The sequence below is a fragment of the Oncorhynchus gorbuscha genome, linkage group LG04, assembly GCF_021184085.1.
Source record: "Oncorhynchus gorbuscha isolate QuinsamMale2020 ecotype Even-year linkage group LG04, OgorEven_v1.0, whole genome shotgun sequence".
Classification (NCBI taxonomy): Eukaryota; Metazoa; Chordata; class Actinopteri; order Salmoniformes; family Salmonidae; genus Oncorhynchus; species Oncorhynchus gorbuscha.
This window is the reverse complement of record NC_060176.1, coordinates 9,005,777-9,024,369: the sequence shown is the minus strand read 5'-3', so window position 1 is coordinate 9,024,369 and position 18,593 is coordinate 9,005,777. Positions and strand designations below refer to the sequence as shown.

Sequence of the window (18,593 nt, the reverse complement as noted above, 5' to 3'; positions counted from 1 at the left end):
CCCATTCCCTGTTGATAATCAGGAAGACTCTATTCCCAGTTGCTGATGAAACCGAATAGTAATTTAAAGATGGCGGAATGCATGGCAGCACGTTTGACCGCGCAAGAGGAGCAGATAGAGCTCCTCACTCGGGAATTTAGCCTCCTACGAGACGGGTTAAATGGTGGTCCAGAGGTCGCCAGCATTCTCGCCAGTTCTCCGGAGTTGGAGGGCTTACGGAGCGAAAATGAGAAGCTCAAATTTCGTCTCGTGCACCTCCGCCGGGGTCTCCAGGAAGAGCTCGCCCTGGAAGGACAGGGCAAGGGGGGCACAAACAAAGGCCAGGAGAAGACAGGGAAACAACAACCAAAGAACCGCAATTATGATAATAATAAGGTAGCTAGCTAACCACATTAGTGCATGTCAATTGTGTGGTTGTATGTGGCCTGTATAGCGTGCTGAGCATATAGTGGTTACTAGATAGTGCAGATCGGGAGTAGGCGGAGACATTATCCAGCATCTGCCAGATAATAATACGGTCGTCACTAACTTCCATGGCCACAAAGTCATGATTATGTCTAAACCCCGACCATTTATACAATGTATCTTCTTAAAAACGACCAAATCAAATGTATTTATATAGCCCTTCGTACGTCAGCTGATATCTCAAAGTGCTGTACAGAAACCCAGCCTAAAACCCCAAACAGCAAGCAATGCAGGTGTAGAAGCACGGTGGCTAGGAAAAACTCCCTAGAAAGGCCAAAACCTAGGAAGAAACCTAGAGAGGAACCAGGCTATGTGGGGTGGCCAGTCCTCTTCTGGCTGTGCCGGGTGGAGATTATAACAGAACATGGCCAAGATGTTCAAATGTTCATAAATGACCAGCATGGTCGAATAATAACAAGGCAGAACAGTTGAAACTGGAGCAGCATCACAGTCAGGTGGACCAGGGACAGCAAAGAGTCATCATGTCAGGTAGTCCTGGGGCACGGTCCTAGGGCTCAGGTCCTCCGAGAGCGAGAAAGAGAGAATTAGAGAGCGCATATGTGGGGTGGCCCGTCCTCTTCAGGCTGTGCCGGGTGGAGATTATAACAGAACATGGCCAAGATGTTCAAATGTTCATAAATTACCAGCATGGTCGAATAATAGTAAGGCAGAACAGTTTAAACTGGAGCAGCAGCATGGCCAGGTGGACTGGGGACACCTGGCCAACCCCTCATCACTATCAAACGCTCCCTAAAACACTAATGCGAGAAGGATATTGACCTCATCCCGTCAGTAGAGGATGCCTGGTCGTTCTTTAAAAATAATTTCCTCACCATCTTAAATAAGCATGCCCCTTTCAAAAAATGTAGAACTAAGAACAGATATAGCCCTTCGTTCACTCCAGACCTGACTGCCCTCGACCAGCACAAAAAACATCCTGTGGCGGACTGCACTAGCATCGAATAGTCCCCGCAATATGCAACTTTTCAGGGAAGTCAGGAAAGCAAAGGCTAGCTTTTTCAAACAGAAATGTGCATCCTGTAACTCTAACTCCAAAATGTTTTGGGACACAGTAAAGTCCATGGAGAATAAGAGCTCCTCCTCCCAGCTGCCCACTGCACTGAGGCTAGGAAACACTTTCACCACTGATAAATCCACGATAAATGAGAATTTCAATAAGCATTTCTCTATGGCTGGCCATGCTTTCCTTCTGGCTTCCCCAACCCAGGCCAACAGCTCTGCACCCCCAGCAGCTACATGCCCAAGCCTCCAGCTTCTCCTTCACCCAAATCCAGGTAGCAGATGTTCTTAAAGAGCTGCAAAACCTGGACCCGTACAAATCAGCTGGGCTAGATAATCTGGACCTTCTCTTTCTAAAAGTATCCACTGCCATTGTTGCAACCCCTATTACCAGTCTGTTCAACCTCTCTTTCGTATCGTCCGAGATTCCTAAAGATTGGAAAGCTGCCACGGTCATCCTCCTCTTCAAAGGGGGTGACACTCCAGACCCAAACTGTTAGACGTATATCCATCCTGCCCTGCCTTTCTAAAGTCTTCGAAAGCCAAGTTAACAAACAGATCACTGACCATTTAGAATCCCACCGTACCTTCTCCGCTGTGCAATCCGGTTTCAGAGCTGGTCACGGGTGCACGTCAGCCACGCTCAAGGTACTAAACGATATAACTGCCATCGATAAAATACAGCAGCCGTCTTCACCTCCAGACGAGCTTCTATGCCATACAACACTACTTCCGTGGCCTCCAACTGCTCTTAAACGCTAGTAAAACTAAATGCATGCTCTTCAACCGATCGCTGCCCGCACCCGCCCGACTAGCATCACTACTCTGGACGGTTCTAACTTAGAATATGTGGACAACTACAAATACCTAGGTGTCTGGCTAGACTGTAAACTCTCCTTCCAGACTCATATTAAGCATCTCCAATCCAAAATAAAATCTAGAATTGGCTTCCTATTTCGCACAAAGCATCCTTCACTCACGCTGCCAAACACCCTCGTTATACTGACTATCCTACTGACCCTAGACTTTGGCAATGTCATTTACAAAATAGCCTCCAACATTCTACTCAGCAAATTGGATGCAGTCTATCACGGTGTCATATGTTTTTTCACCAATGCCCCATATACCACCCACCACTGCGACTTGTATGCTCTCGTTGGCTGGCCCTCGCTACATATTCGTCGTCAGACCCACTGGCTCCAGGTCATCTATAAGTCTTTGCTAGGTTAAGCTCTGCCTTATCTCAGCTCACTGGTCACCATAACAACACCCACCCGTAGCACGCGCTCCAGTAGGTACATCTCACTGGTCATCCCCAAAGCCAGCACCTCCTTTGGCCACCTTTCCTTCCAGTTCTCTGCTGCCAATGACTGGAACGAATTGCAAAAATCTCTGAAGTTGGAGACTTATCTCCCTCACTAACTTTAAGAATCAGCTATCTGGGCAGCTTACCGATCGCTGCAGCTGTACACAGCCCATCCTGTAAATAGCCCATCCAACTATTTACCTCATCCCCATATTGTTTTTATTTACTATTTTTTTCTCTTTTGCACACCAGTATTTCTACTTGCACATCTATCACTCCAGTGTTCATTTGCTAAATTGTAATTGCTTCACTACTGTGGCCTATTTATTGGCCACACTATATAGATTTTTCTATTGTATTATTGACTGTACTTTTGTTTATCCCACGTGTAACTCTGTTTTTTGTCTCTTTGCTTTGTCTTGGCCAAGTCGCAGTTGTAAATGAGAACTTGTTCTCAACTGGCCTACCTGGTTAAATAAAGGTGAAATGTAAAAAATGATTTTAGACCTAACCACGCTGCCAACCTTTTGCCTAACCCTCCCCTGCCCCTGGTCTCGAATTAGGTTGACAGCTCGGTGTGTAGTCCACTGAACATGCTTATGGAACATCATATGGCTATAAGACAACAGTTATTTATTGTGGTTTACACTAAGTAGAATGTCAATAACAATATTTGCATGTTTTTGAATTTACACATCTGTGCAGGCAGCAACTCATGAGACTAAACCTGTTGTTGATAAGGAGAAGCCAGAGAACAACAAGAAGGCAGCACATGGAGGGGTTGGTGGCAGAGAGGTAATGATTAGGAACATTACCTCCCAAAGGTCCAATATCCCATACATCTATTCTAGAAGTCCCATGCATGCAATCAAGCGCTCCTTCAAAGTTGTGCAATATCCTTACCAATACCCAAAGAATTCCCCCCAGTTTCTTTCCCTAAGTTCCTATAAATCACCATGTTACTCTTTCCAGCTGAAACCTTGGCCTGGCTACATCTCGGAGCGCATGCAGCTGTATGAGGAGCTGAAAAAGGAGAGCGATGCCCTGCTGGCCAGGAGAGCAGCAGACAGCCAGCCCATCACTGTGGAGCTGCCAGATGGACGCAGGGTGGAGGGTCAGGCCTGGGTCACTACCCCCTACCAGCTGGCCTGTGGCATCAGGTGAGGGATCTGGAGCTTATCTTGGACCATGATATCCCTGTCCCATATCTTTTTGTGCTGTGCAGTCAACTCCTATGGCCATTGTCATTGCAAAAACATTCAAAGAAGTTGGCAGCATAGACAAATCTGGGACAAGGAGGATCATGATGTTACTGGGAGACATTAGTTGCACCCTTCTGTCTTTGCCATTGTTTGTAGCAACACATGAGAACTATGTGGTGATGGTGGTATATCGTATTTCTCTCAGTCAGGGCCTGGCTGACAATGCAGTGATTTCCCGGGTGAACGGGGACCTGTGGGACCTGGATAGACCTCTGGAGAAGAGCTGCTCACTGGAGATCCTGCGCTTTGACAATGACGATGCCCAGGCTGTGAGTATAATGTGCCCTCTGGGCTATCGTACTCTCTATAGTCTTTGTTCTTGGAGGTAGTAGCAGATGTTTCCGCTCCTTGTTTCAGGTGTACTGGCACTCCAGTGCTCACATCCTTGGTGAGGCCATGGAGCGTTTCTATGGAGGTTGTCTGTGTTATGGACCACCCATTGAGAATGGCTTTTACTATGACATGTTCCTCGATGGACCCCAGTAAGCATCTATCATTCTTAAGAAAAACAGGCGTCTTGTCTCCTTTGTAAAGTAATGAGCAGAAATGATACAGAGCTGGTGTAGTGAGTAGCCTATGACAGGTGTATTGTTACTGAGGGTTCTGTTTGACCTGTGTCCTGTCCTGGCCAGGGGTGTGTCGAGTACAGAGTTTGAGTACCTGGAGGCGCTGTGCAAGTCTGTGGTGAAGGAGAAACAGCCCTTCGAGAGGCTGGAGGTCAGCAAGGAGACCCTACTGAAGATGTTCAAGGTGAGAGGAGAGGATCTCTACACTACATTGGCATCTCTCCACCCTCTGGTGAAAGATTGTAGCTCGATTATATAATGTTTTATAGATATTTCTTGTTAATTTGGATTGTGAGTAGATCAGCAGCAATTGGTATTTATTTTTTCCCCAATCTGTTTGCGTACATATTTTCAGTACAACAAATTCAAGTGTCGCATTCTGAATGAGAAAGTCACCACACCCACTACAACAGTCTACAGGTAAGCAGCTCATGATGTTTAGTTGTAAATCACAGAATATTATTTGGTGTACAGCAAATATTCAGAAGACTGGTTTAACATGTTGGTGAATTTGAAGAACAGAAATAGGAGTGCACTCCGGTAAATTAATTTAAATTTAAATTTGTATCGCTGGCAAATGTTTTGGGTATGAGCCCTTCAGCGTGCAAGGCAATAGCAATCAATGTCCCACCAACAAGACCACACAGGTGGGCATAATTATCAATTCAGGCAGTATTGTCCCAATCGAGAGATCCAGCAGAGGGAGCTTTCGGGGAAACGTGACGATGAAATATAGATCTATAGACACACAATACAAATACATGATGTCATTACCTAAATATTTGGCATATTTATAACCTACTACAAAAAAAGCAAGAAAAAGACCATTCCTCATTAAGGCCTGCTGGGGCAAGAGTGGCCAAGCGGTCTATCCAATATGTCCCTCATTGGAGAGGTAATTGATCCCTATCTCCTCCCCTACGTGGCGCTTTCACCAATTCAATGCCCATATAATGTAATGCACTTAGTTCATGATTATTGCTGTTGAAATTTCTGGCAACAGGTCATTATTTTTCCATCATGGTTTCGAATGGAGCTCTTATGCTCACATATCCTTGTCTTAAGTTCCTGTTTGGTCTTACCCACAACATTAGTCACAGGAACACACTTAAGTAGATATACAACATATTTTGTGTTACATGATATTCTACCTCAAACCTTTATCCTCCCACTCGAATGGGGGATGGATAAGAGTTCCCTCTGATCATGGCATAACAATGGACAGTTGTGACAAGGAAACTGCCATCGGGAATGATGAAATGCAATGCTTTTCTTATTAGGCAAATCTGACTGTACTAAATAATCCCTTTCAATTTGAGTGTCTCTTATAGCAAGACCTCTGGAGGGATTCAAACGCTTTACCAAAGCTGGAGTCGCTGTGTCATATGTGCTAATGTCTATTAACCACTTCCTTGATCGACCTTGAAATGGGACTGAAGGTCAACACAAAAGCTAAGAGGGAGGAGAGGGATTCCTTTGACGTGGTTGCAATAATGCATTCCACTCAGCTTGTCTTACTCTCAAGGCAATTGTCCAATAATGATTCTTTATACCCTCTTGTTTTGAATCATTCACATGAATCTTTGGAATGTACATCAAATCCTAAATCGGTCACAAATGCGAAGGATTAGGCTTTCATATATTATGGTAAAAATATGTTTTTATGAATTTGAAGACCCTCACTGGTCCATGCCCTGCTAAAATTACTTTTTTTTTTACTGTTTTAGATGTGGGCCTCTGATTGACCTGTGTCGTGGGCCCCATGTAAGACACACAGGAAAGATTAAAGCCTTGAAGATCTACAAGGTATGTGACGTGATGCACACACAGACTACAATATCCAATAATTTCTTAAGCTGAAAAACAGTGTCACGGTATCTCCTCTCTGCTCCTTTCTTGTAATATCGACAGAACTCTTCTACGTACTGGGAGGGCCGTTCAGACATGGAGACCCTTCAGCGTATCTATGGCATCTCCTTCCCAGACTCCAAGATGCTGAAGGAGTGGGAACGTTTTCAGGAGGAGGCTAGGAACAGAGACCATCGGAAGATTGGAAAGGTTAGTCCTCACTGTGGGGTGGTCACTTGACTGAGGAAGACTATTTAGTTGGTTTTGGTTTCTTAACACAGCCATTGAAAGAGACCCTCAATTAATATAATGATATATGTTCATATATACTGAACAAAAATATAAATGCAACATGTAACAATTTCAAAGTTTTTGTTGAATTACATTTCATATAAGGAAATCGGTCAATTGAAATAAATGAATTATGCCCTAATCTATGGATTTTACATGACTGGGCAGGGGCGCAGCCATGGGTGTGACTAGGAGGGCAGGGGCGCAGCCATGGGTGTGACTAGGAGGGCAGGGGCGCAGCCATGGGTGTGACTAGGAGGGCAGGGGCGCAGCCATGGGTGTGACTAGGAGGGCAGGGGCGCAGCCATGGGTGTGACTAGGAGGGCAGGGGCGCAGCCATGGGTGTGACTAGGGAGGGCATGGGGGCGCAGCCATGGGTGTGACTAGGAGGGCAGGGGCGCAGCCATGGGTGTGACTAGGAGGGCAGGGGCGCAGCCATGGGTGTGACTAGGAGGGCAGGGGCGCAGCCATGGGTGTGACTAGGAGGGCAGGGGTGCAGCCATGGGTGTGACTAGGAGGGCAGAGGTCCACCTTTTTATTTCCCCCACAAAAGGGCTTCATCACAGACATACTTTTTGGGGATCTTTTTTATTTACTTTTATCCAAAGTGAGTTACAGAACTGCCAACATTGAAAGTGACAAATCACTCTAATTTACTTTGTATTTTACGAACCGACCTAAAGGCGCCAGCAAGCTTTAGTTCGCCTGGTGGTAAACCTTCGCTTGGAAAACGAGAAAGTGGAAATAAACAAAAAAAGAAACGTTCTCTTACTGTCAACTGTGTTTATTTTCAGCAAACTTAACACGTGTAAATATTTGTATGAACATAAGATTCAACAACTGAGACAAATTGAACAAGTTCCACAGACATGTGACTAACAGAAATGGAATAATATGTCCCTGAACAAAGGGGGAGGGTCAAAATCAAAAGTAACAGTCAGTATCTGGTGTGGCCACCTATGCATTAAGTACTGCAGTGCATCTCCTCCTCATAGACTGCACCAGATTTGCCAGTTCTTGCTGTGAGATGTTACACCACTCTTCCACCAAGGTACCTGCAAGTTCCCAGACATTTCTGGGGGGAATGACCCTAGCCCTCACCCTCTGATCCAACAGGTCCCAGACATGCTCAATGGGATTGAGATCCAGGCTCTTCGCTGGCCATGGCAGAACACTGACATTCCTGTCTTGCAGGAAATCACGCACAGAACGAGCAGTATGGCTGGTGGCATTGTTATGCTGGAGGGACATGTCAGGATGAGCCTGCAGGAAGGGTACCTCATGAGGGAGGAGGATGCCTTCCCTGTAACGCACAGCATTGAGATTGCCTGCAATGACAACAAGCTCAGTCCAATTATGCTGTGACACACCGCCCCAGACCATGATGGACCCTCCATCTCCAAATCGATCCCGCTCCAGAGTACAGGCCTCGGTGTAACGCTCATTCCTTCGAGAATTAATGCGAATCCGACCATCACCCATGGTGAGACAAAACCGCGACTCGTCAGTGAAGAGCACTTTTTGCCAGTCCCGTCTGGTCCAGCGGCGGTGGGTTTGTGCCCATAGACGACGTTGTTAGGCGTCTCACAGTACAGACATTGCAATTTATTTCCCTGGCCGCATCTGCAGTACTTATGCCTCCTTCCAGCATGCCTAAGGCATGTTCACGCAGATGAGCAGGGACCCTGGGCATCTTTAATTTGGTGTTTTTCAGAGTCCGTAGAAAGGTCTCTTTTGAGACTCAGTAGCCAGTATACACTTCCTCAAAATAGTCCAAATTAATCTAAGAAAACTCAAGAAATCTGTTATTAATTTTTACGTTTTTGCCGAGGAGATCTTAGTCGTGTAAGTTTACATCTAACTTAGATGCTTGGTGCAGTATTTCCAATTAAGAAATGTGCATGAAAACTAGTCTCTAGTTGAATAACAAAGAATTTATTGAAGAATCCCCTAAAGTTGACCACTCATGGACGAAGGGGCATATACTTTGGCTTCCAAAGTTCGGCTGGTCTCAAAAAAATGTTGTACCCAAACAGCCGAAAAAACCCTTACCCAAGTCCAAAACGAAGAAAACATCATAATGTCTTCATAATATATGCACAAACTCTTCAGAACTTTCGACTAGGAAGTATGCGGACGCTTTAAGCATTACTGTTGTTGCTTGGTTGTTCCTGTGGGGGGTGCTGTGTGTCTAACTGCATGATGTATCAGTGAGTCATACTATGTGAGCTCCAGCTGGTCCTCAGGCAGGCTTGATCTATCCTCCCTGCGGGAGACACAGATGGCAGCAACCCCACGGCCCATCCACAACTGATTACAACACACCACTGATCTCTCTATTAAACCATGGACTCACTGCTGCTTTTATTTTCATTGTTGTTATCCAGGGGGACAAAGTCTAAAGTAATTTTGAAACATGTTACTCCTATGATGTTGTGATACTTTTCATTTAGAAGTTGACGGTTTAGAAGTAGATGTCTGTGGTTGTCGTTCATGGACAGATTTGCTGTCGTTTGATTTAACTTCTTCCCCACAGAGAGGAGGAGCTGCCTCACTATCTGTAACTGTCAATCTGTGAAGTCTTTAAGCTTCCTCTCTGTTTGTCTCTACTGTACAACAGGAGCAGGAACTGTTTTTTTTCCATGACCTGAGCCCTGGCAGCTGCTTCTTCCTCCCGCGTGGAGCCTACCTGTACAACACACTCACTGACTTCATCAGGGTAAGACGAGACCAACCAGCCTCAACCACCTACACCTGGTCACAGCCAAAAGGCAGAGAAGCAATCTGTCCATCTTCTGCCAAGATACAACAATACCCACCTGTAGAATTCACAATTACAGCATGGTCATGGACTACTTTGGTTCTTTATAACCATAGTAACCGAAAGGATGCTGAAGTTAAGTACCACTCAGTCTTGCTGTGATCTGGTGAATGTACTTTGCAGGAGGAATACTGTAGAAGAGGTTTCCAGGAGGTTGCCTCTCCTAACATCTATAACAGTAAGCTGTGGGAGACTTCTGGCCACTGGCAGCACTACAGCGACAACATGTTCTCCTTCCCAGTGGAACAGGACGTCTTTGCACTGAAGCCCATGAACTGTCCTGGACACTGGTAGGTACATTGGTTTGTTATTTGGCCGATTTCCCAGACACGTTTTAAGACTGGTCCTGGACTAAAAACCAACTCCGTGGCCTTGTAGTTAGTGTCCATCCGCCCTGAGGTTGGGAGTTTAATCCCCGGCCAAGTTATACCAAAAAGGGTAAAAATGGGACCCAATGTGTCTGCTTGGAATTCAGCATTAAGAGATAGATTGGGGGTAAGGTCCTGCAATAGACTAGCGTCCTCTACGGGGGGTGTACTTCTACATCAAGCTGCCTCATGCTGCAGAAACAGGAGATGCAAGGCTACTTGATTACTTACTAGACTAAAAACCATGCTCAATGTAGAATATCCACTGAAATGACTTTACTCCAAGACTAGGCTTAACCTCTGTCTGGGAAACTGGCCCTCCCTATATGTTATTGGTTAATATGAAGTTAAGATGGCTTATAAGGAAGGGACTTTCAAAGCATTTATGTAACCTTAACTACTCCCACTGCTTCAACTGCATATCTTCTCATCCATCACCCTCTTTTTCCGTCCACCTTCTCCTGGATCCTCCCATCCTCTTCTTTCTCAGTCTGATGTTCAGCCACAGACCTCGGTCGTGGAGGGAGCTGCCTCTGAGACTGGCTGATTTCGGGGTGCTCCATAGGAACGAGCTATCAGGGACACTGACCGGCCTTACGAGGGTGCGCCGCTTCCAACAGGATGACGCTCACATCTTCTGCACCATGGAACAGGTACAGTTGAAGTCGGAAGTATACATACACCGTAGCCAAATACACCTTAGCCAAAAACTCTGTTTTTCAGAATTCTTGACATTTAATCCTAGTAAAAATTCCTTCTTAGGTCAGTTAGGATCACCACTTTATTTTAAGAATGTGTTGAGGGAATGATTTATTTCAGGTTTTGTTTATTTCATCACATTCCCAGTGGGTCAGAAGTTTACTTACACTCAATTAGTATTTGGTAGCATTGCCTTTAAATGGTTTAACTTCGGTCAAACGTTTCAGGCAGCCTTCCACAAGCTTCCCACAATAAATTGGGAGAATTTTGGCCCATTCCTCCCGACAGAGCTGTTGGAACTGAGTCAGGTTTGTAGGCCTCCTTGCTCGTACAGGCTTTTTCAGTTCTGCCCACAACTTTTCTATAGGATTGAGGTCAGGGCTTTGTGATGGCCACTCCAATACCTTAACTTTGTTGTCCTTAGGCCATTTTGCCACAACTTTGGAAGTATGCTTGGGGTCATTGTCCATTTGGAAGACCCATTTGCGATCAAGGTTTAACTCCCTGACTAATGTCTTGAGATGTTGCTACAGTATATACACTGCTCAAAAAAATAAAGGGAACACTTAAACAACACAATGTAACTCCAAGTCAATCACACTTCTGTGAAATCAAACTGTCTACTTAGGAAGCAACACTGATTGACAATAAATGTCACACGCTGTCGTGCAAATGGAATAGACACCAGGTGGAAATTATATGCATTTAGCAAGACACCCCCAATAAAGGAGTGGTTCTGCAGGTGGGGACCACAGACCACTTCTCAGTTCCTATGCTTCCTGGCTGATGTTTTGGTCACTTTTGAATGCTGGCGGTGCTTTCACTCTAGTGGTAGCATGAGACGGAGTCTACAGCCCACACAAGTGGCTCAGGTAGTGCAGCTCATCCAGAATGGCACACCAATGCGAGCTGTGGCAAGAAGGTTTGCTGTGTCTGTCAGCGTAGTATCCAGAGCATGGAGGCGCTACCAGGAGACAGGCCAGTACATCAGGAGAAGTGGGGTAGGCCGTAGGAGCGCAGCAACCCAGCAGCAGGACCGCTACCTCCGCCTTTGTGCAAGGAGGAGCAGGAGGAGCACTGCAACATCCTCCAGCATGACCGGTTTGGCGGTGGGTCAGTCATGGTGTGGGGTGGCATTTCTTTGGGGGGCTGCACAGCCCTCCATGTGCTCACCAGAGGTAGCCTGACTGCCATTAGGTACTGAGATGAGATCCTCAGACCCCTTGTGAGACCATATGCTGGTGCGGTTGGCCCTGGGTTCCTCCTAATGCAAGACAATGCTAGACCTCATGTGGCTGGAGTGTGTCAGCAGTTCCTGCAAGAGGAAAGCATTGATGCTATGGACTGGCCCGCCCGTTCCCCAGACCTGAATCCAATTGAGCACATCTGGGACATCATGTCTCACTCCATCCACCAACGCCACGTTGCACCACAGACTGTCCAGGAGTTGGCGGATGCTTTAGTCCAGGTCTGGGAGGAGACCATCCGCCACCTCATCAGGAGCATTCCCAGGCATTGTAGGGAGGTCATACAGGCACGTGGAGGCCACACACACTACTGAGCCTCATTTTGACTTGTTTTAAGGACATTACATCAAAGTTGGATCAGCCTATAGTGTGGTTTTCCAATTTAATTTTGAGTGTGACTCCAAATCCAGACCAAATTGGATTTAAATTGATAATTTTTGTGTGATTTTGTTGTCAGCAAACACCCCACAACATGATGCTGCCATCTCTGTGCTTCACTGTTGGGATGGTGTTCTTCAGCTTGCAAGCCTCCCCCTTTTTTCTCCAAACATAACGATGGTCAGTATGACCAAACAGTTATATTTTTGTTTCATCAGACCAGAGGACATTTCTCCAAAAATACGATCTTTGTCCCCATGTGCAGTTGCAAACCATAGTCTGGCTTTTTTATGGAGATTTTGGAGCAGTGGCTTCTTCCTTGCTGAGCGGCCTTTCGGCTTATGTCGATATAGGACTCGTTTTACTGTGGATATAGATACTTTTGTACCTGTTTCCTCCAGCATCTTCACAAGGTCCTTTGCTGTTGTTCTGGGATTGATTTTCACTTTTCTCACCAAAGTACGTTCATCTCTAGGAGACAAAACGCTTCTCCTTCCATGAGCCGTATGATGGCTGCGTGGTCCCATAGTGTTTATACTTGCGTACTATTGTTTGTACAGATGAACGTGGTACCTTCAGGCATTTGGAAATTGCTCCCAAGGATGAACTAGACTTGTGGAGGTCTACAATTTTTTTTCTGAGGTCTTGGCTGATTTCTTCTGATTTTCCCATGATGTCAAGCAAAGAGGCGCTGAGTTTGAAGGTAGGCCTTAAAATACATCCACAGGTTACCCTCCAACTGACTCAAATGATGTCATTTAGCCTATCAGAAGCTTCTAAAGCCATGACATCTTCTGGAATTTTCCAAGGTGTTTAAAAGCACAGTCAACTTAGTGTATGTAAACTTTTGACCCACTGGAATTGTGATACAGTGAATAATCTGTCTGTAAACAGTAGTTGGAAAACTGACATGTCATGTAAAAAGTAGACGTCCTACCTGACTTGCCAAAACTATAGTTTGACAACAAGAAATTTGTGGAGTGGTTGAAAAATGAGTTTTAATGACTCCAACCTAAGTGTATGTAAACTTCCGATTTCAACTGTAGGTGACCAGACCAGCTATGGCTATTGAAGAGGAACATCTTATTAAAGTAGCTAGGTACCAGGGTTGGGGTCAACTTCAAATCGGGAAGTAAATGGACATTTCTGTTCCAATTTTCCTTATTTCTTCATGAAATGGAATTGACACCAACCCTGCTGGGTACTTAACCTCCTCGCCATTCAGATGACCCTCTGTTTTCCCTTTCTCTTTCTTGCAGATCGAGTCTGAGATGAAGGGCTGTCTGGACTTCCTCCGCTGTGTCTATGATGTCTTTGGCTTCTCTTTCCAGCTGCACCTTTCAACCCGTCCAGAGAAGTACCTAGGAGATATCGCTGTCTGGAACCAGGCTGAGAAGGTAAAATTAAATATGCGTGACCATGAAATATTCCTGAAATGTCACATAAAGAAACATAATTTAAAGGAAGAATGCCCCAGGATGCATTTTGAAATGTATGTTAATTGATTCCCTCTGTTTAAAAGCAACTGGAGAACAGCCTGAATGAGTTTGGGGAACCATGGAAACTAAACCCCGGAGACGGTGCTTTCTATGGGCCCAAGGTTTGTATTACAGCACCTGATATTTCCTTGCTGGATATTTTCTTCACCCCTTCAATGAAATAAGGTCTAGAATTCTCATGAAATCAATGTAATTAAAGGTTTGTAGCTATTATAGCCATGGATATTTCCCTGGTAGATATTGCATCCCCCCTTCAATGAAATAAGGTCTAAAACTCTCAGGGAGGAAAACCATGTAATACTTTTGTTGTGCCATTTCAGATTGACATTAAGATCAAAGATGCTATTGGCCGGTATCATCAATGTGCAACCATTCAGCTGGACTTCCAGCTTCCTATCCGCTTTAACCTGACCTTTGTGGGGTGAGTGAGTCACCTAATCAAACTAGTCGTGACACAATGCTGAGTCTGTATCCTGTTATAGGAAGCAAGATTAGTCATTAATCCCTCCTTCAGTATGAGTTCTCACCTGAACACTTTGTACTAGAAAGTGGACTTAAAAGTCCTTTAAATAATTAGATTTAAAGTTGGATTTTTAATGAGGTAGAAAACATTATGAAGCTCTATAAACAACTGTATAAATTGTATTCAAAAGGGTAAAAAAAGTAAAGTTTTATCTTGATGAGACCAACCTCATTGAGATAAAAAAAAAATTTTTTAACCTTTTTGAATATAATGTATATAGTTGTTTATAGAGCTAAAGGTAGAATAAATAATGGTTAAATACATAGTTGTAATTGAGCATGAAGTGGTGCTGTGACTGATATTGTTGTTGAATCCTGTGACATGTAGGAAGGACGGGGATGACAAAGCGAAGCCGGTCATCATCCACCGGGCCATTCTGGGCTCTGTGGAGAGGATGATAGCCATCCTCACTGAGAACTACGCTGGGAAATGGTGAGTAGCAAAGAGGACCAATTCATTTGTTGTGTTACATAAGATGCAATCAGACTGGAAAATCAGTCATGTATAAAGATGTTTTTCTGCTCTTAAATGTCTTAATCGTGTGTGTGTGTGTGTATATATGGTGTTTTGATTTGCTACTTATCCAGCCATATGGTGTTTCTTCTCCAGGCCCCTCTGGCTGTCCCCACGTCAGGTGATGTTTGTGCCTGTCAACCCTACCTGTGAAGAATATGCCAAGAGGGTAACCCTAGCCTTCTATTTCCGAAACTTGTCTTCCTTTCATATTTCTACAGTTTATGATCAGTGCCAGATTAAGAAATCATAGGCCTTCCCCCTTCTTGGCACATCATTTTCCGTGAACAAATCTGTGTACCAAGATGCAAATTCAATGCGTGGTAAATTTACTGTTGACGAAAAAGCCTCTTCATAATAAAGCCATAGTAACATTTGTCATGTGGCGTAGGCTACAGTTGAGCAGAGGCATTTTTAGGATTTCCACACGCAGTGAATTTGTTTTTATCAGGGTCCAAAACAAATCTGCCTTTTACATGACGGAAGACATTAGCTGAATCTTTTTAAATAGCACACAACTGACCAAAATGAGTGGCTACTCTGATTGACAAACTGAGATCAATCTGGTCTTGAATTCAAACAAACAATAACCCAGGCCAATGAAGCGACACGCAGGTTGTACAATATTAGGAGGAAATATATACATTTATATATATATATATGTATATATGTATATTATATACAATATATATAATAGGCTACAGTCGGCTACTAAATAAAATGTCCAGTGGCACAGTGACTCAACTAATGATGATTAAACCATAAGCTACACCATAAGCTACTCACGGTGATAGGCTATTGCCACGACGAGCACATCGGCTCTCTCAAGATAAGCTACTTTTAAAAACAGTGGTGCTGTTCGCAAAATATTAGGAGTTTTTGAGAACAATTTCCTTTCTGTTGGTTCTACAGACAGATTAGTTTTCACTATTCGGCAGTAAGCAAACTGTAAATTTTTCCCGCAATTGTATTTAGAAATTTGCAAAAGGCAAACCGACAACTGCAACCAACCATAGGAATATAATCCATAGATGGCAGTTCCCATTAGTCAGGACTGGCGTCCATTGCTAGTGTACCAATGAGTTTAACAGTCAAATTGCCAGGGTATGAGGTTACAAACCCCTTATATGGATTATATGTCTATGGCCACAATGCGAAAAGCTGTATATTTGGTGCGCATGCTGCCCAAACTGCAGCCTTCCTGACTAAGCACACCGGTAAATGCCAAAGTAAAGGAAACACTTGAGTAAAAGAGAGATACATAATAGTATATGTTATGGTGTAGGGTGCAGTTTATTGGCATGGTTTAGGTCCACTTGTTAAATCTATGCCAAGGCACATTGTAGCTGTTCTGTCAGCTTGTGGTGGCCCAACACACTTTTAATTTTAAAACACTTTGTTGGTGTTTCCTTTATTTTGCAGATACCTGTATGTACATGTGATAAAAATGAATCCAGTTATTTTTTAACTATTGATCCTCTATGGCTAAATTATGCTCTGTGGTGTATTTTTAAACATTGAGAGCGGTTCCTGTGGTTGGATACAAAAATGACATACACTGAACAAAAATATAAACTCAACTATTTAAAAGATTTTACTGAATTACAGATCATATAAAGTAAGGATATCAGTAAAATTCAAATGAATTTATTAGGCCCTAATCTATGGATTTCACATGACTGGGAATACATATATCCATCTGAGGGTAAAAGATAGCTTAAAAAAAAAAGTAGGGGCGTAGATAAGAGAACTTCCATTTGCCTCATATATTACGACACATCTCCTTCGCATAATCAGGCTGTTGATTGTGACCTGTGGAATGTTGTCCCAATCCTCTTCAATGGCTGTGTGAAGTTGCTGGATATTGGCAGGAACTAGTTGTACTGTTGTACACACTGTTGTACACGTCGATCCAGAGCATCCCATACATGCTCAATGGGTGAGTATGCAGGCCTTCTCTTTTTTTGCCTCTTACGGGCTTGGGCACGGCCCTGACTCACACAATTGACCAGTCACATTTATTTATGCAGTTACCCAATAAAGGCAGGGTCCCCCAGTTACCCACATGGGCCCCTTACCTCCTCTCCTTCCCCATCTGATGATTAGCAGAGCGGCAGCAGCAGGCTGTCAACACTTATTGAGAGCGGGCTGAGCGGGAGTCCTATTGTAGTTGGCGGTTGCAGCATACATTTTTTTTGTTGATGTTCTACATGTATTGTATTATTGTTTTTTGTGAAAAACATATATATATATATATATATATATATATATATATATATATATATATATATATATATATATATTTGCCTCCTCTTGGGCCCCCCATGGGCCTGGGCCGAGGGGCTTCAGCCCTGTATTAAGATGGCCCTGTTCATGATGCTGCACATTCATCATTCCGTTCATCATGATATTAACCTATGTCTGTTGGCAGTTCCATTTTATCAGTTCATCTTCCAGTAATTTTTTATGAATTTGTATTTAATGAGTGGTTATTCTGTCCATTCAGATGTGTAAACAGTTTGTGGAGGCCGGATTCATGGCAGACGCTGATCTCGACTCCAGTTGCCTCTTAAACAAGAAGATCCGCAACGCCCAGTTAGCCCAGTACAACTTCATCCTGGGTAAGAAGGATGGTCGATTTCTTAGGGGGGGGGCATTCATATATTCATGACTTTTACTGTCACAATGTTTGCTAGTATTGAATTTTCTCAGCTGCCAAAAACATGATTGTACTCATCACTACAGAAATGTTGTTGTTGAAAATGTGAGTGTGTTAGGGCAGCTGTGTGTGTTGTGATTTGGCAGTGTGGGGACTGTGAGCTACTTTGTGCTTTGTGTCTTGGCAGTGGTCGGTGAGAAAGAGAAGCTGACTAACAGCGTGAACGTACGTACGAGGGACAACAAGGTTCATGGAGAGCTGTCTGTCTCTGAGGTGCTGGCTCGCCTGACCCTGTTGAAAGAGTCACGCTGCCGGAACGCTGAGGAGGAGTTCTGAGGAGAGAGGGTGACCACATGGTTCCCAGAAGACAAAATGTTTTATGCCAGATAGTTTTCTCTGTCAACAATAGAAGAACAAAAGGGACATGTTTATGTGAATGCAAGAGGTCTGTGTGGAAAGGATAGACATGGAAAGGGGTAGATTAAATTTGACATTTAAAAATCTAATTTTCTAATCAACTGTCAGACCCTTTCTGTATTTGGAGTAGTTGAATATGTATGTTTCTTTGAATGTCGAATCAATTTGAAAGAATAGTGTCAGGAAGTGAGAAACAATATTGGTGATAATGTATTTGGTACAGTAGTGCAGGGTTTCTTCAAACTAGGTCCTAAGGCCCCCCCTGGTTTCCCATTTAGTTTGTTGCCCTAGCACCACACAGCTAATTCAAGTAATCAAAGCTTTTTGATAAGTTGGTTATTTGAATCAGCTGTGTAGTGCTAAGGAAAAAAACAAAACATGCACTTGTGGGAGGCCCCAGCACAGAGTTTGGGAAACCCTGCAGTAGTGTATAAAAAACGATGCTTTTTACACTAATCTGAAGGATAGAATGTGGATGAAGGAAGATGTCATGAGAATATTATTTATTGGGTTGAGGTTAAGCCAAATAAAACACTTTTGGGAAATATTAAATAAAATAATGAAGTAGCTCTGTCCTCTTGTTGGATTGTGTCTTGGAATAAAATATTGTGCCTCCCCTTTTGTTATTTTATTGTTCATTGGAGATGCAAGTAACTTTTTTCATTTGACAAAAAAACTACTTTGACCCTCTTGAGGTCTCTGCTCTTGAAT

General features: G+C 43.8%; 1 protein-coding gene across 1 annotated transcript; it reads left to right on the top strand.

The window, feature by feature from the left end:
- Positions 1 to 33: 33 nt before the first annotated feature.
- On the top strand, positions 34 to 18,518 carry LOC124033601 (threonine--tRNA ligase 1, cytoplasmic-like). Its single transcript, XM_046345687.1, has 19 exons — positions 34 to 375; positions 3,497 to 3,586; positions 3,764 to 3,951; positions 4,199 to 4,322; positions 4,411 to 4,535; positions 4,686 to 4,803; positions 4,975 to 5,039; positions 6,347 to 6,425; positions 6,531 to 6,677; positions 9,379 to 9,477; positions 9,703 to 9,869; positions 10,438 to 10,600; positions 13,531 to 13,668; positions 13,794 to 13,871; positions 14,091 to 14,191; positions 14,621 to 14,725; positions 14,903 to 14,975; positions 17,313 to 17,427; positions 17,653 to 18,518. The coding sequence occupies exons 1-19, from the start codon at positions 46 to 48 to the stop codon at positions 17,799 to 17,801; spliced, it is 2,454 nt and encodes an 817-aa protein (XP_046201643.1). The 5' UTR covers positions 34 to 45; the 3' UTR covers positions 17,802 to 18,518.
- Positions 18,519 to 18,593: the final 75 nt, after the last annotated feature.

What these genes read in the sequence shown, in the direction of transcription:
- LOC124033601 (XM_046345687.1), top strand. Translation starts at nt 46, where the DNA reads ATGAAACCGAATAGTAATTTAAAGATGGCGGAATGCATGGCAGCACGT. An exon ending in CCCTACTGAAGATGTTCAAG is followed by an intron (nt 4,804 to 4,974) that starts GTGAGAGGAGAG and finishes ACATATTTTCAG; the next exon opens with TACAACAAATTCAAGTGTCG. An exon ending in CCCACTACAACAGTCTACAG is followed by an intron (nt 5,040 to 6,346) that starts GTAAGCAGCTCA and finishes TTACTGTTTTAG; the next exon opens with ATGTGGGCCTCTGATTGACC.